Source organism: Hipposideros armiger, unplaced genomic scaffold (genome assembly GCF_001890085.2).
Source record: "Hipposideros armiger isolate ML-2016 unplaced genomic scaffold, ASM189008v1 scaffold_74, whole genome shotgun sequence".
NCBI classification, from domain to species: domain Eukaryota; kingdom Metazoa; phylum Chordata; class Mammalia; order Chiroptera; family Hipposideridae; genus Hipposideros; species Hipposideros armiger.
Window position 1 is genome coordinate 445,233 of NW_017731424.1, and position 24,479 is coordinate 469,711.

Genomic DNA, 24,479 nt, shown 5'->3' on the forward strand with positions numbered 1-24,479 from the left:
GGAACTTGAGTCAATCGCAGCATTTATTGAACACTTTGTTCCAGGCAGCGTCAGGCTCCTGGCGCGGGGCAGGGGGGAATGATGTGCCGAGGGAGACACCAGAGGCCCTGCCCTGGCCTCAGGTTTTGGGTGAGAGGGATTCAGGAGTCAGACATCAGTCACAGTCACATTAGTAAAACTGTGATTATAATGGGAAGTTCCAGGAATGAAGAAGGGTTTAGGGGTCAGGGGGGGCTTCCTTGAGAAGAAATACTTTTCAATCCATTTCCTTTCAACTGATCAACCTACCTGTGTCTTGACCTGAGACATGAAGTCTCAGGGGGACCTAACTAGGTAAAGGGGGAAAGAGGGAAGGGCATTCTAGGCTTTTTTTGTTTAGGTGTTCTATCAGTTGCTGAGCAGGAATGGCCTGAGCAAGGCCCTTCAGTGGGTTACCCTCAGGGTGCATGAAGAGATGGGAGACTCAGAAAGAGAAGGAGATAGTCACACAAAGAGGGAGAGGAACAGCTTTCTTGGCAGAAGGAACAGAGAGTGCAAAGAACCTGAGGCACAGAACCCGTATGGAGAGGAACCCAGTGTGGCTGGAAAGGAAAGGCAGTGGCTGAGTGGAGTAAGAGGTGTGGAGGCCATGTGGTCCAGGCTGGGAGGACCTCCCAGGCCAGGGCTCCTTCGGCTGCACTGCTGGGACCCTCGGGATACACAGAGGCATCTGAGGCCATGTGACAGCCCCAATAAATATAAGGAAATCAGCTTTAAATCAGAGTCAACGATGATGTGGCAAATGAAGATGGAGACAGCGGTTGAGGCTGGACCAGGCATGTCCCATTGGGCCACTTTGAAGACATTTGGCATTATCCCAAGTACAAGGCCATTGAAGGGTTTTAGACCAGGGAGTGGCATGAGCACACTGGTGTTTTTGGCTCTTTCCAGCTGGTGAGGAAGGTGGACTTTGGGGGCCTGAGTGGCCATCAGAGTAGCCACTGGGGACAGTTGCAATGGTCCAGGTGAGCGTGGAGAATCCGGGCACAGAGCTAATGAAACGCTGCCCTTCACAGCTGGCTGGCTCCCGTGCAGCCTTCAATTACAGCAAATGTCCTCAGACAGGTTAGAGATTCTATTAAAGTGGCCCAACCTGGAGACCTGTGTTTTACAGATAATGCTGCATGAAGCCAGTTAATTCAGTGATTGAATTATTAAGTCAGAGCATCTGTGACTTAATTTCATTGGCAGCAAGCAAGGCATCCTTCCAGTAAACTGACATTTGCTTTGCCCTTCCTTCTTAAAACCAGTACAGTAGATTTGGTTCAATTTTGTACAGAAAATGTTCTTTTACAGTACGCGACAGAACTCAGAAAAGAAAGAAAATGAAATGCATTTTTTATTCTAATTGTAGCTCATTATTTATATAGTATGTATGTTACACTGATATGGCTGGCTTCGAGAAAAACAAAACCCTCCAACTGAAGGAGACAGATCCTGGCTGGGACCTTCCATGAGTCCTTGAAAACGATGTGAAGTCTGTTCTTTTTCAGGGTAAATCAGTATCAGTTAAGCCAACATGGTTGATGGGATTGTTTTGATCTTTTATATCGGCTGATTTTTTGGTTGAGGTGTTTGTCAATTGTTGAGAAAGAGGTGTTAAATTCCCCAATTTGGATGGTGAAATTGCCTTTTTCTCCCTTTAATTCTTTCTGGTTTTGTTTCATATATTTGAAGCTCTATTATTGGGTGCATACACATTATAGTTATTATGCCTTCCTATTGAATTGATTACTTTGAACTTTGTTTTGAAATCCATTTTATCTGATATTGACATAGTCATGTCCACCTTCTTATGCTTACAGTTTGCGTGTATATTTTTTCCGTCCATTTACTTTCAACATACTTGCATCCTTATATTGAAAGAATGTCTCTTATTCAGACAGCATAGGGTTTGGACTATTTTTAAAAATTCATCCTGACAATCTCTTTTAATTGTAGTGCCCATTACTCTTAATGTATTTCATCTATCACTTTATTTTTTGTTTTCCACTGTCTCCTCTGATATTTTTGCTGATCTGTTCCTCCTTTCCTGCTTTTTAAAATCACTTGGATACCTTATAGAATTCCACTTAATTCTGATTTCCCTGTTAGCTGTTTAGCTATTTTTTCTTGTGTTATTTTCACAGTTGTTGCTCGAGAGATTATAATAAACATCCTTAACTTTTTACAGTCCATAGTTAATAATATACCACTTCACACAGAATATAGAAATCTGTCGCTTTATAGCCCCATAACCACCCTCTTCCTTTAGGTTAGTGTGGTTATAAGTAAAACATCTACACATGTCATAAATCCCTCAAGACAGTGTTATAATTTTAAACAGTTAAAGCTTTATAAAGAAAATAAGAGGGGAAAGCCAAACAACAACAATAAAAGACAAAAAAAAATTCCTGAGTTTTTGCATTGAGCCAGATATCTACCTTTTCTGGTGCTCCTCATTCTTTTCTGAGACTCTGGGTTTCCATCTGCTCTCATTTCCTTCATTCTGACTTAGACGGAGCACAGCCCTGCCAGCCCCTGGGAGACGTGGCCCACGCGTGGCCTCTGCGCTCGGGACAGCCGAGTCTGTCCTGGAGCCTTTCCTTGGGAGGGAGCCTTGTGTACGGAGAGCTGAGTTGATCCTCTGCCTCAGTTCTGATGGTACAATAGTCAGTGGTCATTGCAAGGCCTGTTTCTTGGTTTGTTTCCACTTTCCTGCCTTGTCCCACACCCCGTTTCCTGGGTCCCAGCCCCGAAAAGGCATCCACTCAGGTGTGTGAATATTTACCCTTGAATAAGCACGGTGCTCTGTGTGCTTCCAACGATCCGACGTGGAATCGTTCAGCAGACCAGGCTCCCCTCTCTCCTACTTCCCCACTCATGGCTTGGTGATATCTATGCGCAGACATGTGGGTAATCCAGTCGTCCTTCTAACGGCTACATGGTGCCCCTCCACATTTCACTTATTTATTCGCTAGTGATGGAAGCGGAGGTTGCCTCCAACTCCCCTCGGATGCAGGCAACATTGCAATGACTAACTATCCTTCTCCTTCTTCCCTTAGGACCCGAGCAGGGATTTCCCTGAGACACAGACAGGGAGAGAGATTGCTGGGTCAGAGGGTGCAGGCTGACATAGTTCCACCGAGCACTCCTGACTGCTCTCCAGAAAGGCTGCACAGCCCCCGCTCCAGCACCAAGGAAAGGGTCCCAATTTCCTCACAGCTTCACCAACAAATGGCATCTACCCAACTTCCTAACTGCTGCTATAACGTAGCACTGTCTCTCACTGTCTCTGATTGCCAGAGTGTCTGTCTCTTCATGAGCTCGGTAGCCAGCTGGGCTTCCCCTTCTACAAACTGCCTGTTCCACCCTGTGCCCAGCTCTCCACCGGGCATTTACCCTCTTTACCTACCCATGTGTTAACTAGTATATCCAGTTTTGCTAGCCTAGGAGCCACTGTGTCTCTTCAAGATGCCTTTGTTTTTGTTAACTTCTGCTCTGACCCTTCATTTGCATGTCATAGCTTAATACCCAGAGGACATACTTATTTTCCTTATTTCCATGTTCCCTGGTGGGCAGAGCACCTGAGGATTTTCTCCACGGATCACCTACACCTTCCATGTGCTCAGCACTTTCACTGTCCCAAAGCCAGGGGACACTAAATGAGTGTGCGCACCTGCTATGCGCCAGGCATTCTGCAAGGATCATTCCTCCTCAATCCCCACAAAAACTCTGTGAGGGGGCCTCTTGCCATGCTCGAATGACAGATGAGAAGCCAAGGCACATAAAGGTTTAGTAACACACCCAACGTCACATACCTCGTAAAAGTGACCCAGCCACGATGTTATCTATAGCTTAAATTCATGTTAGTTTATCGCAAATAATGCCTTTTTCGAAGAGCTGCTATGTTCCAGGCATCTCCTTGCCTCATCATTCCTAAATATTGAAATTAAGTGAAAAAAGTCCACCTTGGTACCTCGTGTCTGAAAAGGGCAGGAGCGGGTGGAGGCAGAAGGGGCCGGATGGCTGAGCTCACCAGTCTGAGTTCCAGGGGAGAACAAATTAATGTGTTCACTAGGTTGCTTTCTCCAAGCCTTTTCTGGGAGGGGGGCTTCCGGTGGGGGAGAGAGAGACAGGAACGTAAGGTGCTCGAGCTAAGGTGCTTTTCTCCCTGGTTCCCACAGCTCTACATCAGAAGGAAGCCCTGCCTGCCCCGTGCACATCCTCTTCGCAGGTGTTTAATGAAAGCTGACTGTGCCCTGGAATCTCAGGGATGAGTGAGTAAGAAGAGCGTCCCCAGTCCCGATACCTTGGGAGACAAGAGATAACTGATCACACTGAGGAGGGACTATTGTTCCTCATGGACAGACATGCTCTGGGGGGACGTGACGGTTCCATGAGGGTTTATGAGAGAGGGACCTGTCTGATGCTGGGAATGGGGTCCATGAAAAGACGCTTTCCCCCAAGAAGTGACATTCATGCTAGTAACAAAGAATGAGAAGGAGATAACTAGGAGAAAAAGAGGAAGAACTTCCCAGGCAGAGGGACTAGAATGTGTAAAGACCCAGAGGCAGAGAAACATTGAGAAGAACCAGTGTGGCTGGGGAAGGAAGGAGGGGCTGAGTGGGTTAAGAGGAAGCTGTGGGGTCCCAAAGACTCAGACCAGGCAGGGCCTCCCAGACAGGCTAGTTAGCCTGGAACACACTGGGTATATACGAAGACTTCCCAAGCCTCTGGGGACTCTCAACTTCCATATGTACTCCATTTTAAATTGATCTGGCTGAGATGGACCTAGGTGGAGATATGAGGATGCTCCTTTATTATCTCCACTTTCAACAATCTCCTGTCTCCCACTGGACAAAGGAAAATCTCACCTCTCACCTGACCTGGCTTTTACCATCATATTGTGTTACATTGTCCTGAGGCATAAAAGCATCCACAGACAATATTGGTGTCTCTTTTATCAAGGCTCTAAAAACCCTCTCCCCCATCCATCTCATTAACTATAATAATACACTTCTAATTCAATTTTTCTTTTTGTATTAGGTAATTATTTAATTATATTTTTGTGTTTAATAATTATCAAAATTCATATTATATATGATACCTTTATCATTTATATACTACTAATAATTGTTATAAGAGTACAATCATAAAGGAAATTTTAAAATTTACAGCTTTACGACCATAAGAAACATTTAAAAACGGGAATGCATGTTCATATATTTGTTGAAGTTCATACAATAGATAAGGTGATGAATGAAGAATTTAAATGATAAAAACATTACAGTTGGATAAAATACTATTGGAAGAGGAATTCAAATATACTTTGAAGACATAAAGGAAACAATAAAGTTTTTTACTATGAAAGGGAAACTTGTTCATATTTTTAAGTATAATATAGTAATTTTGCATTTTTATCATATTGATAGTCTATTGGGTACACTTAAAAGAGAGTTATAATGGTTTTATATATAAAGGTCAATATATACAATATACCCCAAACTATTTAAATTTATGATTTAAAAAACCATTTTAGATGCTAACTTAAAAATGTGTGAGGCATACATATTTAAAAGAACATTTTTTTAGGGGGTGTTTAAAGAGCCTATTGTAGACCATGGTGCCCTAGGGATGGTGACAGAGGTCAGGAGGAGAGAGCACAGGAATTGGCATTTTCCCTGGTGCCATCTTCCTCCGGCTGGCTGGGCTGGAGGCAGTGTGGTGTCTTGTGTTCACTATGGGTTGCTAGCAGAATGTGTAAGCACCTCAAAGACAGGGATTTCGTCTGTTTGGGCCATTACTGTCTCCCTAGAATCAGCCATAGTGCCTGGCACCTAGTAAGCACTCAACAAATATTTGTTGGATGAACGAATGGCAGACGCTTACTGAGCTCTCACTCTCTAAGGGTTGCCTGTGCATTCCCACTGAATCATTAAAACAACTCTGCAATGGGTCCAATGGAGCCCCACTTCAGAGAGGGGGAAACTAAGGCATGGAGAGGATACATAACCTGCCCAAGGTCACTGACAAGGAAGTAGCAGACAGGGCCCGGGCATCCTGACCAGATCCCTTAACCATGATGCCTCTCTGCACCAGGAAATGTGGGGGCAGGCCCTGTGTGTTTGGGTTCTGAAACCCCAGGCACTTTGGGACACTCATAAATGTGATACCCTTGACAGCCATCTTAAACAGCTCCCACCATCTAGTCTCTCCTAAGTGGTTTTCCTTCTCTCCTCCCTATTTAATATTTAAGTTACACACGTCCTGGGACGTCCTGGAGTCCCCATGTTACTGGCAGCAATGGGAAACACGGGGGTGTCTGGAAGGAAGTAAGGAGGTGGAAGAGAGTCGGAGCAGCACACTCACCCTGCTGCTCCAGGCGGTCTGCAGCTGACAACAAGCCAACATTAATAAAACAAGGCTAGACTCCACTGCTAAGAGACCACGGCAGGGTAACATTTATTCTAAGTGGCTTTCCAAGAAAATAGCTCCTGTTCCCCCGCCCCCTACAAGGGCCTCCAAAGCTCCAACTATGTCAGGGGGATGTCTGTCTGTTTCTCTGGTTTATAAAATGGAGGGACTTGGATGTCACAAGTGTACGCTTACCTGTTAGTAAGATTACAGCTCCAGCTCAGCCCCCAACAAGCACTCTGCCTGTCAACCATCTCTCATCTCTCATCTCTCTCTCTCTCCCTCTCTCGCTTCCCTTTTTCTTTTTTTTTTAAATTAAATGAGTTGGGGTAACATTGGTTAATAACATTCTAGAAGTTTCAGGTATACAACTTTATCATACATCATCTGCATTTTCCATTGTGGGCTCACCACCCAAAGTCTAGTCTTTTTCCCTCACCATATATTCAACCCCCTTTCCCCTCTTCATCCTCCCCCAACCCTGTCCCCTCTGGTAACCACTATTTTTTTTTTTTGGTTGTGGTCTGTTTTATAGCCCACACATGCGTGAAATCATAGGGTTCTTGTCCTTTTCCATCTGACTTATTTCACCTTCATGATACTGTCAAGACCCACCCATGTCGCAGGTGGCAGTATTTCACCTTTTCTATGGCTGAGGAACACGCCTTTATATATATGAACCACCTCTTCTTTATCCGATCATCCAGTCCCCTTTTCTCTCTCCTTCCACATCACCAGCTTAAGGGTACCCAACAACCTGAGGCTCAAAGACTGCAAGTGGCACCTGCCTCAGGCTCCAGAGGTGGGAGAAGGGAGGGGTGGCGGGGTGCCGAGTGGCTTCTCCAGCAAACAGACCTGCCCCTGGCTCCCAACAGCCCGCGACCCCTTTCCTGGCAGTTACCCTTCTTGCCCTCTCTGCCAATTTCATGAGACCATGAGGGACAAAGGGCAGCTCTAGCACCTTCTTGGGGCCAGATGAAGGCGCTCATCGCGGACTTCCCACCTCAGCTCCGGACCCTTCACCCAGGAACCCTTGACCCCGCCCCTTGGGGCCCCCGGTTTCTTCCCTCTGCACCCCAGCTGCTTCACCCGGGCCCGGGCTCTCAGAGCACTGGGCCGCGTACAGGGGCGGACAAGGGGCAGGTGCTCCCGGCGGCTTGGGACCCGGTGGCCTCGGGGTGGGGACACAGAGCCGGGCAGGGCAGCGCGGGTCTGGGCGGGGGCAGAGGCGAGGCGTCCGCCCCTCGCGCACCCCAGCCCCCCGCCCCCGCTCCGCGCCGGCCGTGACGTCAGAGCCGGACCCACTAAAGCGAGCCGCGGCGGCGACGGCGGCAGGTGGCTGGGGCGGAGACGGCGACGCTGAGCCGCCCGGACGGACGGAGCCCACAGCGGCCAGGACAGGCAGCCCCCGCCGCGACCCCGAGGTAACACCGACCCCGCTCCCCGCCCGCAGAGCTCGGCGCCGGGGCGCGGGGCCGAGCGCGGAGGAGCGCGGCCGGGCGGAGGGCAGCCGAGCCCCCCGAGGCGCCGCGCGAGGGGCTGGGGCGGCGGGGCGCAGCCGGGGCGCAGGGCGCACGGGGCGCGGGGTCCCCGGAGTTGTCTGAGAGCGCGGTGGTGGGAGCGGGACCTTCGGGGGCCGCCGAGAGCGCGACGGCACCCCGCGGGCCGCAGGTGTGGGGCGCGACGCGCTCGCGGGCGTTGTCAGTGAGGAGCAGAGGTGCGGGCGAGCGGCCTCGCCGCAGGTGCGACGCAGGTGGGACGCCAAGGTCCCTCCCACGCCGCCTCCGCCGCGGCCCGGGAAGTCTGAGCATTGCGGGTGGGGGAGCCCCTGACCCGCGACGGCCTGAGCTCACCTCCTGCCGCGCCCGCAGCGGAGCCCCAAGCCATGGCCCTGAGCGACTTGGCGCTGCTCCGCTGGCTGCTGGCGAGCCGTCACTCCCGGAGACTCATCCTGTTCATCGTCTTCCTCGCGCTGCTGCTGGACAACATGCTGCTCACCGTGGTGGGTACGTCCAGACTCGGGCGCCGCCTCGGGCGCCTCTGCCCCGGGCGCTCACTGACCCGCGCGCGGCCCCGGAGCTCCGCGCGGCCCGGGCAACTTGAGAGAACGCGCTTCGCAAAAGCACGCTGCCCCCCGCCCCGCCCCCAGACTGCCGCGTCTGGGCTAGTGGGAGCCACGTTTGTGGCTTTGTTTTCCTGGTGGTCAGGTCAAAAATGTGACATCCGATAAAACCCAGAGCTTGTGTTTCCTCCCGATAATTTCATAATTTCTCCCCCCCCCCTCCCCCCCATCCCTCGCATTTTCACCGCAGTGAAAAAGATTTCTATTCAGGACTAGCAATTCCCAGAGTTCAAAGTAATGCTATAAAAATTATGCTACCCAAAAAAGAGGGTTAATAATTTGATGTAACGTCAAAGAAACAAGTTAACATCCCTCCCTCCAAAAAAAGGAAGTGACATTTCCATATATTGTATCAGTAAATGACTCGAGATGGAAACATTTCAAGAGCAGTTTGAACAGTGTTGGTTTTAGCTTTTTTCCTATAATGGGTTTTGGAAAAACTAAATAATTGACACTCAGATCTCTTAATGAATCCTATCAACAGCAAAGTGTTTGTCATGCTTTCCCTTAAAAATATCTAAATTTTTAAAGAATACAAAAGAGATTTTTTATTTGGACTCTCAGGGGTAGGTTATTTCCCACCTGTCCATTTGTAGGTTCTCTGGAGACACTTTTCAGAGCATCAGATAGTCAACTTTTTACTGGGAGGATTATCAGAGTTGAGGCTCTTCTGAGTTCAATAACAAGGGCCTCACTTCTCATTTGTATTGAATGGTCTGTTGTTGCACATATGCCCAAAGCTTCTATCACATCAAACAGGTTCTCTTTTCCTTTATGAAAGTCTCAGAAATTTTTATGTCTTCAGGTAGCTTGAAAAATTGCAGATTCCCACTCAAGAAATAATGAGATGAAGTGGGCCTCTTGCAAAATTTCCAGATTATTATTTCCTGCAGGTTTATTTTTTTCTAAGACACATAATGAAATTTAGGTTTCTGTTTCCTTGATTCATTCATTTAAAGGTCTTTTGAGCCTCTTTCTGAGAAACCCTGTTTGACCCCAAGGAGGCACTGACTTAACTTCAGACCACATTTCGCTTTCCTGAAAATAGTCCTATGTAGGAACCCAGTAATGGAAACCTCCACAAAGGACAGGATGCTCTGGGGCTGGCCAGTTCTGTGCAGTAACTGGCCCTGAGAGCACCCAGAAGTCAGCCTCCTGGGGCTTTGTTCTCTCCAGGGAGCTAAACAGTGTGAAATTGTTCCAGTGTTGGTGCAGGGGTCCCACCCCTGGGGTAGACATACCACCTCCCTGTGTCTTGTTTGGCATTTGTCCCAGGGAGGGTTTCCGGGTAATCACCACTTTCCTATTCTGCTCGTGTCCCCAGTTCCCATTATCCCAAGTTACTTGTACAGCATTGAGCATGAGAAAAACGTGACGGAAACCCAGACTGCCACGCCGGCGCTCACAGCCTCCACTTCAGGCAGCTTCCAGAGCATCTTCTCCTATTATGATAACTCCACCATGGTCACCGGGAACAACACCAGAGACCTTCAGGGGCAGCCGCTGCCTAAGGCCACCACACGGCACATGGTGACTGACACGTCCCGGGTCGCTCCCGACTGTCCCAGTGAAGACAAAGACCTCCTGAATGAAAACGTGCAGGTTGGCCTGTTGTTTGCCTCCAAAGCCACTGTCCAGCTCCTCACCAACCCCTTCGTAGGGTTGTTGACCAACAGGTAGGCTGTGTCATTTTGGCCAGAGAATTTTATATTGTTCCAAACTCATTTCCCCCAGAATTCGGTTTCTCATTCATTCATCAGAATCTGGGAACCAGCGGTGGGTGAGCTGGGGAAACATCCAATCCCTTCCCCTTGTGTTTCTGTCCACAGTTAATCACGATTTCCCATTTGTTCTGCCTTTTCATTGCTACCTCTGCTGCTTAAAAAGGAAGACACTATTAAAACAGGATAAAGAGGCCCTCCCCAAGTGGGAGGACTTTGACTCTGACTAGATGCCGGATTTCATAAGCGGATTCTGTGGACCATGCAGCTTTCTTGTCTTCCACCTCTGGCCAGGCGCTTGCTCATAGGAAGCCGAAGTGGTTTCTTTAGAGCCGGTGTGGTAGATGGCCAGGTGGGGGATGTGGTACAAGATGGGCCATCCTGCCGCAGAGATGAGAGTCTTAGCTGGCGCCAAGGTCATGGGCAGTGGAACAGTTCCTCTCCCTGCCAGTTACTGAGCTGTGTCCATGTACACACAGGGGAGAGAACTGAGGCTGTTTTCTGGATAATTCACACTAGTGAATAATGCCCCCCAATAATGCCCGAATCTGATTTGTTAACCTGGATGTGCTGGATTTTTTTGGACCCGCATTATTTTAAGTAATTGTTTACGTCTCCCTTGTTGGTGCCTTCCAGCAAGTATTTGTTCTACAGCTGAGGGGCCCCAGCTCGGCCTGGTACACGGGGGCTCAAAGCATAGGATGTGCCTTGCAGTAAGGGGAGGAGGCCTTAGCTGCAAGGAGGGGGAACAGGTATAATGTGAGTGGTGGTGGTGGGGTGCCAGATAAACAGTGTAGCCCCAAAGGCAGCAATGCAAAAAAAAGGCAGAGGGGAGTGCCCAGAAACCTACCTGAGAAGCAGACCTATTGTAGAAACCTGAACAAAGACAAAGACTAGAGACAGAAAAGCAAACACAGGAGGGGGGTGGGGTGAACTAAGGGCAGGGCGGGGGGGGGTGTTGGGGGACTGGGGAGACTATAAGAGGCCCCAAATGCTAGGCTGAGAAAGGAGTGGGGTTTTGTTGTGGGGCTCTTGGGCCCAGGGAAGTGAGGGCAGAACCAGCAGGGCCTTTTGTTCAAATATTAAACATTTCAAGGTGGCAGCAATAGCATTAAACCCAGCCTGGGGCCCTTCTCAGAGTGGGGCCAGCTCTAGAGAGATGGGGGACAATGAGAGACGAGGCCTGGGGTGGTGGCAGGGGCTCACAGAGGGAACAGTGACTTGCCTTCCCGCAGCGTGAGCTGCCCCAGGACACACGGAGGTTGCTGGTATTGTACCAATGGCGAGTCAGACAGAAGTACCTTGAAACTTTTGTTATTTGTTTTTCTGGACTGAGTAGTGCAATTGAGTCCATTTGAACAATCCTAAGCCACGTCCAGCCGTCCAGTCTGTGTGGAGCAATGTTTTGAAGCTGCCAAGTAAAATATGCTAAGCAAACTAACCCAGCGATGATGGCCTGAGAGCCCACCGAAAAGCACTATTCGCAAGGTGACATTCAAGGGCTCCTCTGTACTTCAGGAGGAAAACCAAACAGTCCTCAATAGTTGCAGGGTGGTTTTATTCCCTTTTTCAAGACTAAGAGCACTTCTTAAAATGCATCTGGTATAATTACCAAAAACAGCTCAAATGCTATGTGGGAAAATTGAGGACGTTATTATAATAATGTCTTGCCGGTCACTTGGGTGTGAATGTTACTAGCTGTATAGTGTGATACTTAGCAACTCGGCTGAAATGATGTGAGTATTCCAATCTTCCAAAGGCAAATGGAAAATGAAAAGCTCTTTAAAAATCCATTCTTGTTTTTAATGCTTTGTTTACTCCACTTGAAAGAAGTGTGTTTACTACAAGTAAGACCGTTCCTCTATTAAATATTCCGAATGCTTTGACATTGCAGCCTCCAAGTCTCCTGTTTGGGGCTCTGAAAAAAAAATTGTCTTCCAAGAGAAACTGAGTTTTGTGACCTGTGAAATTTAGTCCATTCTGATGATGAACTTATCTAGAGAAAAAATTTAAACTCTAATTGGTTCCCTCAGCTACCCAGCAAATTTCAAATTAATCTTTGTATTTTAGTGCTGCCTTGTAATGTGGAAATGCAAACAAATTTTAACATTGCTATAGGCAGAACAATTGAGTGAACTCTGTTGTTTCTCCAAAAATAATTGCGATGTGTAATTTTTTCTGGAATTTTTCCAAGCCTGGTAGACACGAACCTGGGGACTTGCAGCATTTCTGGACACTCCATAGCTCTGCTCAGGGAAGGGATAAATGCATTACAGTTTCCTTCACAGAGTCTTTTCCCATGTAAGCCATTGCAAATAGCCCTTGATGTAATTTGTGCCAATCACATCCTCAATTACCAACGAGATGTGTGATTCACGTTTTCAGGGTTGTAAACAGTGTGTTTACAGCAGCGTTTTACAGCTGGTTAATATGTTTCTGCGTAAAGAGTGGTTATAAACATGGAGCATCAGAGCTTGAAGAGATTTTAGCAAAGGTTTTTGGGCCAGTCCTAGGATTTTATGGGCAAAAGAGTTTGCTGTCCATGGGGAAACAGCATTTGACCACGGCAGTGCTAGATCTCTGTTTCTGGGTGTCTTCCTCCCTTCCCATTCTTTCCATCTGCTTCTTACACAGTTTGTATGCTTGGCTTCTAGAAATCAATAATGCAGGTCAAAATCTGTCTTTCTTGCATATACTTGGGCTCTCTCTGGTTGTACCAGGCGGAACTAGTCAAGGCCCAAACAGTGAGTTGTTGATTGCTATTTTTAATCAATGGGCAGGGAGTTTAGAAAAAATCAGCCCGTTTTGGGGGCACATGGACCTTCCTTCAACTCCTTGTCCTTAAAAAATACTATCTGTTCCCAGCCCCTGATGTAAGGTGGTCCAGCTTCCTGGCATCTCTGCCGTGCTTCTGACAGTGCGGAAAGGAGGGTCCCCTGCATCCCCAAAGATGGGCTGCTCGGAACCACTCCTTTCCAAAGCCTCTTGATGTAAGTGGGACCCACTCGGAAATGAGACACCCCCCGTCACACACGTCACAACCTGATCTCCCATACTGCAAGTGGGACCCCCCATATTCATGGTCATGATGCTGCCGCGTGAGTGGCTTTTGTGGGTGGGTGATACAGGAGGCAAGCTCCCGGACTGTTGTTTTAAATATTGGAGAAGATGGATGCCAAACCTGATGATAAAAAATTACAGTTCTTGGGAAGCCTGTAAGTGTTCAGCTGGCCACTAATAGAATACAAGTAATTCCTCTTTCACGTAACTCTTTCCATACTCTATTTTTACCAAAAAATATGTGACCAGTTAGGGAGCAAAGGACCATTGGTTTTGGCAAGTGTAGTGATCACATATCCACGAACCCACTTTCCAACACCTGTGGGTGCTTTGGTTGACTTGATTTCTGTCTTTGAGGCTCATGTGACTTATAAATTCCACTTTAACTTTCATTTCTTGATTGCATTGTGTGTGAAAGGGTGTAGAAGGAATTATGCTAGCAACACCTGTTACTGTTTGGTTCAGCGAGTGAATTTTAGACATGCGCACACATAAAAGGAGTGTTCCAGGCAGGTACACAGTGTGAAGACACCTTTAGATGTCTCTGTCCACAAGTGCGGATAAGACGTGGCATTGTGGTCTTCACTTGCTTAGCGTAAGACTTATGTAGCTGCCTCTTTAAAACCAAATGATAATCGAAACGAACTGGGCAGTGAGGGAAAGGGTTAACGCCGGTGCCGGGGCAGCTCCCTGGCCCTCCTCCTTAGCTTGCCATTGTCTCAGTGGTCTGCTTTTTATCAAGCCAGTGACAGTGGCTTAATTTATTTCCATAGTTACCTAGTATATTTGAAAGCCAGTTATTTTTCCTCCCAAATTGTAGCTAACATCCAAACGACGAGGAAGACGCCACAGGGCATGAAATCTCTACGAAATCTACCGTGGTGGTTTTTTTTCCCCCTCTAGCTTCAGCCAGCTGTCTGAAGTGGGCTTTGTAGGAATAAGCAGTGACCTTTTCAGCTTCCCCGTGGACAGGGAAACCAGCTGTTCTGGAAAGGGGGCCCCCATCAGAGATGTCGTTGGGGTGGTGTGACGGAGCCCTCGCTTCTGAAATAAGAAGAAATTGGCTGCGGAATTGGGCGTTTCTCTTGGGAGCAAAACCCCTGCTTGAGCTGTGGGATGGGGGAGTGCCCAGGAGAGTAAGAAATCCATGACTCACGTGTGGAACTCCCTGCGCATATCTAATAGCTGAAAAAGACAGCTCTATGGGCTAACCCGGGTTTTATTTACAAAGTGATTGGCAATAAACCTCCCAGTATATCCTACAAATTTAAAATACCATTGCAACTTAGTGACGTTTGCTTATTGTACTACCTTTTAGGAGTGTGCTGGAATAATTGAAAAGGGAGACGTCACCTCTTGTCTCTTCTGGTGATATTAATAGTTTGTGCCCTACTCTGTGTCTTTGCTTTTGTCCCTTATTCGAACAGAGGGAACAGAGGCCTTAGCAAGCCTGACAGTGGAACTTGCATATCCTCTATGACAAAGATAAACTAGTTAGCAGCATTAGCGAAAAAGCATTGATTATCAATGATGAGTTAGGGACATACGGCGTTTGTCCACTGATCTGTAGGTATATATATATATATATATATATATAGTATGATGACCATAACTTTCACTGATTTGCACTTTTTTTGTAGGGGTTTAGTATGTGGTTTTTAGTGTTATTCCAATCAGATTAACTGCTCCCTGATGCTCTGTGGAGGATGACTGTGGGCTGGGATGACTCACCAGGGGATGATAATGGGATATTTGGTTACAGGTTTGCCACATCAGGTCTCACTCTGCTTAGCAGTACTTCAATTGAGATGGCATTGAATTGAGACAAGCGGCCGACTCAGACATTTATGACTAATGGCAGTTGAGGTTCTGTCCATTGAGGAGATATGGTGGGAAGGAGAAAGGGCACTGGATATCTGTCCGTCTCTCAGCGACCCTGGCGCCCTGGGTGACCCTTCTTCTGAGGTGTGTGCTCAGGGGCCCAGTAGAGGTGGAGGGTGGAGATCCAGGAGCTGTTGTCTTGGCCTTTGGGCTGAGCTCTGGGGAAAGGCGCTGCCAGCACTTTCCACAGGGAGGCCCATCAGCAGCTTGGCCAGTGTTGAAAGTGAAGGGCACTTTTTCGTGCCTCAGTTTCCTCATCTGTGAAAGGGGGAGGTGATTGTCTGCCTTTATCAAATTATTGAGCGAATGGGTGTAAGTGCTTGAAAAATTGAGTGTAACTGTTCAATGAACGTATTATTATGATTTTTTATTTAAGCCTGGAATAGAAGAGCCCTTCCAGGCTGAGTGACTGGGACTTGGGACTTCTTGGTTCTCCTTTGGTTCCTCCCCAGGATCCAGAGAATCTAGGGCTAGAGGGAGACGAGGCCTAGAGATGCTCAGGGCTGTTCAGGGTTGACGCAAACCTCCCAGAGAGCAGTGGCTCAGCCAGTGTTGGCCCCCCTTTCAGGACACAGAGACCATCCATACGGCAGAGACCAAGTTGGCTGCTTAACCGGCAGAAATAAAGGAAAGGAGGAAAGAAAGGAGGGAGGACACGGCATTTCTGAAGCACCTTCTATGTCCCAGGTGCTCTGGTGGCAGGGTAACAGCCACGTCTCATTTATACTCACCCCAGGTCTGGGAGGGGCAGTGGGGGGCTGGCTCTCTGAAGGGCTGAGGGGAGACTTGCCTGGGTTAAGTGGCAGGGCTGGGTGTCCAGCCAGGGGGGAGCTACAGAAAGGCCAAGGTTCTTCCCACCATCCCTGTCTGCCTGGTGGCAGAGCCCCGTAATGAACAGTGGTCTTACGGAGCAATTAGGATGTTGAATTTTTGAACAGAAATCAAGGCCTGTCTTTCTAGGCTGGCCCATGGGGGTCAACATGAAGACAGACTTGAAAACCTTCTTGCTTCTTAATGCCTCTTAGATTTAGTGCAGTTGTCTCTGCTGCCAGCCGAAGCACTTGGTGACCTTTTACTAGAATCATTCGATCGCAATTGTCCCTTTGGCAAAGCTCTAGCAAAGACCGTAATTAAAGAAATAATCATAAAATGATGGAAACAGGGGCTGTACATTTTGGACGTGTTCTGGTTTACTTGCCAATGTTGTTTTAACATTTCTCCCAGAGAAATTTCTGTTCACAGTGGCAATTTATAAACATTCACATTCGAAGACCGTCAAACACAAAAAGGTCACGTAGGAAGAACTGACTCTGAATTTTTAGCACAGTTGAACCGACACTTATCTGCCTGATCCCAAAGGGTAAGCAGGAGAGACTCAGTATAAAGCCTTAAAAAAATACAAAGCAGTCACCAGGTTTTCCTTGTGGTTTTGTTTTGCAGAATTGGCTATCCAATTCCAATGTTTGCGGGATTCTGCATCATGTTTATCTCAACGATTAGTAAGTGTCTGACGTTTGCCTTTTGAGTGTGGGTCATGGGATGGGCTCTGACGGCCACGAACCCGGAACTGAGAACACACCGGCCACATGGGGGTAGGGGATGGGGCATTGGCAAAACTGCAGAAAGGAGTCAATAGAGGCCTTCATGGGGGCAAAAGCACAATGTGGTTAATATGGAAATACACCATCGGGTTAAGGGAGGGCTTCAGAAACACCGTGGTTTGAGGCAGTTTGGTCCAGTGTCAGGCGGCCTGCGCTGATGTGTGGGCTTGGCCTGTTCTCTTGGCAGTGTTCGCCTTTTCCAGCAGTTACGCCTTCCTGCTGATCGCCAGGTCGCTACAGGGCGTCGGGTCCTCCTGCTCCTCTGTAGCTGGTAGGTATGAAAATGCCTAAGTCAGTGCCTTGGGTGGTAGGGCTTCAGCCTGTTGAAGTGGCCACCAGCATTGCCCCGGCTGGCCGGCCCCTCACATAATTAGCTGGATAATTTAGGGAATCAAAGTATTGGTGGTTGCTGGTAGTTGGTGGTGGGTTCTCAGAGAAGGTACTTGCCTCCTTCCTTGTTGGATTCTGCTTGGTCTTCTATTTTCGTTTAATCTGACGGGTTAGGGAAGATCACACTTGCGGGTTGGGGAAGGAAGGCATGTCCCAGAGCTTGGCTGTGGACCGTTTCTTTTCCTGTTTAGGGATGGGCATGCTCGCCAGTGTGTACACAGACGACGAAGAGAGAGGCAACGCCATGGGGATTGCTCTGGGAGGCCTGGCCATGGGGGTCTTAGGTGGGTAAGGTCCCCCAGGAGGAGAACTAGGAGCCTGTGTGGCACTGGACAGTGGCAGTCTTCCCTGAGTCCACATTCACGCTGACAGGCTCCCCAGCTGTCCCCCTTTTTATTCCCTACTTTCATGGAGCCTTTGAAAAACGGTGGGACCTTCCTGACCTGAGTGCATCTGGGTTTCCCCTGCCTCTAACCCCCTAACTCGATGGGGGACCTCCGAGTCTCTCGGCCCAGATGTAAAATGAAAGCTTGCTGGGATGCCCTGCCAAGATCCTTCGCAGCGCATCGGAGGGACCTTCCCACCTTCTGAGTCTGGCTTTGCACCTCCCTGGCTGACCTCCCAGACCAGGGGCAAGCATCTTCCCCAGGCAGAGATCCGGGTTCTGTCCCTTCTCTGTTACAGGCCCGACTTTCCTTTGGGAGCCTGCAGGCCCTGTCTGTGCTGGTTTTCTAAGGAGTGAAGTCCTCACTGACACATTTTTCCTGTGCTCCCTCAGCAGGGCAGCTCTGTAGCCTGGGTCTTGTTTCTCTCTGATCTTTACTTTGGGGGTGACCCTGAGAGTCTCCTACCCATGTGTCAGATGTAAAATTGCATGGAGGAAGTTGCCAGGATAACTTAACACTACCAAATAGACCGTGGGAGGTGTGCGTGTGGGGCACCTCAAATAATTTTTACAACAAGAAACAAATGGGTGGGCCTAGTGGGGTGGGGGTAGGGGACATTGGTCCCAGGGCCTGGCATGCCCCTGTTTCTCTTTCTTGCAGTGGGCCCCCCATTTGGGAGTGTATTCTACGAGTTTGTGGGGAAGACTGCTCCGTTCCTGGTGCTGGCTGCCCTGGTGCTCTTGGATGGAGGTGAGTCCATGTGGGTGTCTTGGTCGTGACCTTGGCATCTGTGTTGGCAGGTGCTCGGGGCCATGCCTTTTGTTTTTCTCTCATAGCTATTCAGCTGTTTGTGCTCCAGCCATCCCGGGTGCAGCCAGAGGTAAGCTCCAGAGAGAGGCAGGCTCTGCGGTGGCCACGTCAACTCATCTAACCCCTGCTTTCTCTTGACAGAGCCAGAAAGGGACCCCGTTAGCCACCCTGCTGAAGGACCCCTACATCCTCATTGCCGCAGGTGGGGCTCCCTCAGTCCTCCTGATTCTTCTCAGCCCAGGGCTGTGGGGTGGGTGGCAAGAACCAGTGTTCATTTTGCTGCTGGAAACATTGGGTTGTAGAAAAGCGTAAAAGGCACAAAGAGGTTTTACGTCACAAAAAAATGGTTTTCTTCCGTCATTAATTTCTGACACTCAGCCAAGTTGCTGTGTTGTTTTTCATTCGGGGCAAAGATGTCTGGGTCACGGCGATGACCTGCCACAGAGGTTTGCTTTGGGCCAAGCTTGCTCGCTGTGTTTGTGTCAAAGGCCGTCACTGGCCGGTGGCCTCACTGCAGGCATCTTAGATGGGGGTCTGATTCACTTTGGCATGTATAAATAGACACCAACAGCAGAGCCTGGAGGGCCAAGAGGACCCTGCCTTCCTGCAGAGAGGGATCCTGTACAGCAGCAGAGGCCGGGTTGGAAAACACCCCTTGGCTAAAGAAGATCATGCCTTTGGGTTCTTGGCCTGGATGAGCTCAATGGAAGGCCTGGGTTCTTTGGGGCTGTGATAATGACTGCATTCAGCCAAGGGACTGTCCCCCCAACACCAGTGGCACAGGCCTGGGGCTGCCTAACAGGGGACCAGCCTTAAAGTCACCTGGGCCTGGATATTGTGATCTGCAGAGGCCGCCAGGGTTAGGCCAGGAGAGGCCAGTCCTGAGGTGGCATCAAACCCAGCCAGGGCTTTCTCCAGTTAGGGTTAGGTTTGCCTAAGCAGGGGTCATAAACACTAGGAAGCTGGGGGTGGGGGTGGGGGGTGAACTGGGCACATGCCTTGCCTGAGAGCATTCAAATTCAGTCTTTTGCACAACCCCAGGCTGATTTTGTTTAAGTTTTCTGCTGCTGGGTTTGGTCAGGGTGGCACCTATGTCACCCTGGTCTAGGTCCTGTCTGTCATGCCCACTGGCCAAAGGGTTGTAATCCTGGTGTGGTGACCTCTTCACGCAGGGAACCTCCCTGGGCCCCTGGCAAGATGCAGGGAGCATCCCAGAGCCCGGATGCCCCTGGAGTCCTGGCGGTCCTTGGCGGGGATGAGCTATGTGGTGAGAGGTGGGTCCCAGAGGTGGGACTCCCGGCACCTAGGGGCAGACACCTGGGCGGGCTGTGCAGCTGGAACCCCTCCTGCCTCTGCCTTTCTTTGACCCTCACTGTCTCACCCCTACTCAGGGAGGGAGACAGAGATCCACCCAGCCCTGGATGTCAGGCTATCAGCAGGTCCAGGCAGCTCTGACTGGGGACTTGGGAGCCAGGTGGTGTCACATTTGTACGGGTGGGGTTTTAATTTATGGAGGTGACTCCGTAATGACATGGAGAGGTCAATATCATTGAAAGAAGATTTCATCACTTATGTTTCCCAAGTAAAGGGGGCACTCCATGTCACTCAGGGCCATGCGGGGAAGCACCAGGTTTGGTTAGGAGGCAGAGGGGACCGGGGAGGCCTAGGTCAGAGCCTTTACTGGAGTTTCCATAGGAAGTGCAAGGCAGGGCAGGTTAAACAGCTTAGTGTTGACTGGTTTAAATAATCCCGGCAGCCTTTTGGGCCTCGGGGCTGTCCTGGTTGCCTGGTACTTGCCCTGAATGGACTTCGGGCAGGGGGATATTGGTTTGGTGTCTCAGAGATAAGGAGGGTTCACAGTATGGGCTTTGGATGCAGGGGAGATGAATATATAGTTAATTTGGCCCCATAATTAATATATGTGAAACAGACAAGTGCAGAATCTAAGAAGACACAAAATAGGTGGGCGAGCAGAGTCCAGTCAATTCAACATAATTTCTGTGTTCTGCCTTTAAATGTCACCAAGAATGAAAAGATCTTTCTTCATTATGGCAACACCTTAATCATGATTACACGATGTTCTTTGAATTGAAGTTTTAGCAAATTAGAGCTTCCACAGGGCACAGTTCAGGAAGCTCCCAGAACGATGGGAACAGTTCTGTGTGTCTTTTTCCAGATTATTCTGCATTTACAAAGGGCTCTGGTTAACAGAGTGATAATGGATATTTGCAGAGATAACCCATATGCATAGTCGATTTTTAAAAAAATCCCACAGCAGCACATCTGTACTGAATGCAGTAGACTGGGGGACATCCTTAGAAACGTGTGTGTTTATTGCACAGTAAAACTTAGCTTTTACTAAGGAGCCTCAGGTGGCCCCGTCTGTGTGTGGTCTGGAAGTGGCCTGTGCTGCTGGGTGGCCTCAAGCAAGTTACTTCATTAATAAATTGGAACTCCCTTTGTTTGTTAATAAATCAGGAAGGGTAAACCAAATGATCTCTAAGGTTCCCTCCGGTTCCAAACTTCATTCTTGTTGGATTCTTGTTGTTTAAAATAATGATGATAATAAGTCAATCAACCAACCCACCCCCCCACCCTCCTCACTATCCCCTTGATCCGTTATTTATCTTTTCCTTAAAAAAGCAGAAGTTCTGGGTTTCCAAGCTGATTGTTCTGGCTGTGGGCACGTAGGGTTTACTTGTGTTTGGAAACAGTAGAGTGTCAACACTCGAGACCCCCCCAACAGAAACACACTAACCCTCTTGCTCCCTTAACAGGGTCCATCTGCTTTGCAAACATGGGGATCGCCATGCTGGAGCCCGCCTTACCCATCTGGATGATGGAGACCATGTGTTCCCCCAAGTGGCAGCTGGGTAAGGACTGGGGCTGGCTCTTCCGATTCTAGAACGTTGGTCCCGAGGGCGGGTGTTGTGCTTGTAGCCCTGCTGAGCCGCAGGTGCCAGGATGATAAAGGGACTGTTTCTGTTTGACACTTAATGGGGTCGATGCTTAGGGCACTAGTGAGCTTTGGGGTCTGTTTTGGCTCCCGATTCTGCAGCATCCTTGATGGATGCGGGATTTGTATAGAGACATCAGACCTGGGCAGAAATAAGAGAGGAAAAAATACAGTCAGCATCTTCCCATGTTTCCGAACTGGACTAGTTATAGTAAACACCTTTTATCCTTTTAACTTCTTATTTCCATTCATTTCTTCATTTTCTAAACTGTTAAATTTTTATAACTGGTATCAATGTATCTTGAATTTGAAGAGCCCTTTTATATTTATCCTGAGTGGTTGTGTGTGTGTGTGTGTGTGTGTGTGGCTGGGGAGTGGGGGTTGTTGAAATAACATCCTTTTACCGTTTGTTTAGTAGGACGACTTACATTCACTTTGCATTCTCCCTGGTCTCCATGCTGCCTAGGGGCCTGAGCCTTTTCAGTTCAGTTTCTGTCTCTTGCCAGGGTGAGAGATTGAGGGCTGGGGGGGCAACTACTCCTAAAAGAGCCTTTCTACCCTCTTTCCTGTTGCCAGCCTCAGCCCTCAGCCTTACAGTCACAGTACCTGGAGCCTTCAGTTCCTGAACTTGCTACGATCAGCGGCACAGAAGGTCTTGCTCGTTGTTGGCTGTTTTTTGTGCAGGTGGAAGGTTCCAGCGTTCTCGGTCGTGCCTGTCACTGCACTACCTCTGCTAGTGCCTCCCTTTTAGTGCTGTTTCTCCTTTCTCATTTTGTCTGTCCTTGGGCATCAAGGGGGAGGGTCTATAGTTTGCTTTTATTCCTTGAATAGAATTTAAATGGAATTCGGAGTGGGAATGGAGGGAAAAAGCCTATAGATTAAATGTGCCCTGTTTAACTGGAAGCCCATCTTTCATTTCAATGACAGCATATTGTTCTATTTTAAGGTTATACCATAAATTTTCAACCAGTCCCTATTATTGGACATTTGGGTTAGTTCCTGTTTTTGTCCTTAGAAACCATACTGCAGTGAAATATCCTGTACGTGTATTCCTGTTCATGTCTATAGGGCAAGTTCCTAAAAGTTAAACGGGCATTTTGATATTTGGTAGCATTGTACCAACATAGGTATGATCCGTCTTTCAGTTTTTCCCAATGGAGTGTGTGATTTACCATGTTGATTTATTTTTACAAGTTCTTTATGAATGAAATTGATCATCTTTTCATGATTATTAGCCATATCTCTTTCTTTTGCTATGAATTTCTTATTAATATGCTTTGCCTGTTTTTTTCCTATGGAGTTGTTTGTCCTTATTGATTTTAGGTGTTCTTTATATATTAAGATATTAATCCTTTATCAGATGTTTCACACATACTGACCTTGCTTTGTCTCGTATGTCTTTTGACTATAGATGGTTGGTGTTTTTTGTTTTTTTATGCACTTAGAACATTTTAAATACCATTAGTCAGATTTAACAGGCTTCCTCTTTATGTCATTGTCATTTCAAGTCAAGCACAGAAAGGCCTTTCTTTTTCCCATGCCAAGATTATTTTTTCATCCATGTTTTCCTCTAGTAAATACATGATGTGTTTTTTAAATCTTGGATTTACATGGAATTAGGTTTAGTATAAGGCGTGTGATAGGGCTCTGGTGTGGCTGTTTTCTGGGTGGCCAGTCAGTTGTCCCAGGACCATTGCCCCTAGTACTCCGTCTGATTTCTCCCATCTCTGTCCTGCTCGAAATGACGTGTGTTCTTGGGTCTCCTCCTGAATCATCTCTTGGGTCCATTTATCTGCTTGTATTCCTGTGTCCATAACTTCCTATTTACTTCCTGTAGCTTTAGAATACTGTTTACTGCCTGGAAGGCTTGTCTCTGCACACCTACTCTTTTCTTTAAGAATTTATCAATTATCCTTCCTAGAGATTGTTTATTTTTCCATAGTTCTTTTGACTTACATACTGCTATCTTCAGATGGAGAGTCTCAGTTCTGAATTCAGTAGGCATTTGTCAGGGGACCTTATTTTCCCTCAGGCATCCGGCCCTTTGTGGTGGTGTCTTACCAGATGCCGCTGTCTCCTGGTTCAGATTGGTCCCTGTTCTTCCTACCTCACTGCCTTTGGCCCTCCTGGGCACCAGTCCTTTGGGGTTGTGCATTGAATTGCTGTGTTCTTTCATCAAATGATCCTCCATTATAAAGCTCCCAATGGCTGGAATGGGGGGTGGTGGTTTGAATGGGGAGGAACTGCTAATGGGTGTGAGGTTTCCTTTTGGGGCGACGAAAGTATTTTGGAATTAAATAGTGGCGATGGTTGCACAGCGCTGTGAATATACTGAAAACCACGGACTTGTACACTTTAAAAGGGTGAGTTTTAGGGGGTTCGAATTATGTCACAAAACAAAAGCAAACTCAAGCCCCAAGCAACAGGAGTCATTCAGTCAAGGAGGAAAGACTCTTGGAGCTACATTAAGGCTGGTTCTTGGAAAAGTTAGCTCTGAACTTCCTGCCAGTGGAGACAACAGAGGAAATGCAGACTCTGCAAGCGCCTAAGGAGAGGGTACCACTTTGCTGGTGGATGGACCTCTTCTCATCCTGAGTTCTCGAATAGCGCTTTTGCCAAAGGTCAGGAGTGTAGCTGCCGGTGCTATGGAAGCTGTTTTTTGGACTCCCTTTCTGATCCCTGTGGTGCTGTGGGCCTCCGGGGGTTTTCAGGAGATGCCCTCCATTTGCCTGCAGGGCTGGGAGAGGCTCTCCTGCTTTGCAGCACTCTAGGGCTGGGATGCTTTGTTGACGTTTCTGAAGTTTTCACTTAACTGACTTATTACTCTAATTGAATGTGTCCAGGCCTTGTGTGGGCACTTAAGCTGTTTGTCCTCTTCCTCTCCAGACACAGCCTGAGGCTTTCTTTATAAAGTCTTTGAAGTCAGTGAGAGGCCCTGGGCCATTCTGACCAGATAGCAGGCCACAGGCCACCTGGATTTCTCCAGGAGAGCCTCTGGTGGGGCTTATCACGCAAGCCAGATGTTCGTCTTTCCAACAGTGACACCATGCCTCCCTTGCCTCAGAGACTTACTTGGGTTTCTTCCATAGAACCACTTTTCTGTACCTGTTTATGGTG

The 24,479-nt window shown here is 48.1% G+C and overlaps 1 protein-coding gene across 2 annotated transcripts in view; it reads left to right on the forward strand.

Annotated features, from left to right (window-relative positions):
- The first annotated feature begins 7,777 nt into the window (after window positions 1-7,777).
- The window catches only part of SLC18A2 (solute carrier family 18 member A2), a 32,305-nt gene continuing 15,603 nt past the window's right edge, over window positions 7,778-24,479 (forward strand). Inside the window, exons 1-10 of one of the 2 annotated variants that reach the window (XM_019643009.1) lie at window positions 7,778-7,859; window positions 8,307-8,441; window positions 9,882-10,233; window positions 16,660-16,718; window positions 17,008-17,091; window positions 17,402-17,494; window positions 18,257-18,346; window positions 18,433-18,476; window positions 18,548-18,608; window positions 21,184-21,279. In XM_019643009.1, the coding sequence (XP_019498554.1) occupies window positions 8,321-8,441; window positions 9,882-10,233; window positions 16,660-16,718; window positions 17,008-17,091; window positions 17,402-17,494; window positions 18,257-18,346; window positions 18,433-18,476; window positions 18,548-18,608; window positions 21,184-21,279 (1,000 nt within the window). In that variant the 5' untranslated portion in view covers window positions 7,778-7,859; window positions 8,307-8,320. The remainder of the gene's footprint in view (window positions 7,860-8,306; window positions 8,442-9,881; window positions 10,234-16,659; window positions 16,719-17,007; window positions 17,092-17,401; window positions 17,495-18,256; window positions 18,347-18,432; window positions 18,477-18,547; window positions 18,609-21,183; window positions 21,280-24,479) is intronic. The other variant, XM_019643010.1, reaches the window with a different exon arrangement.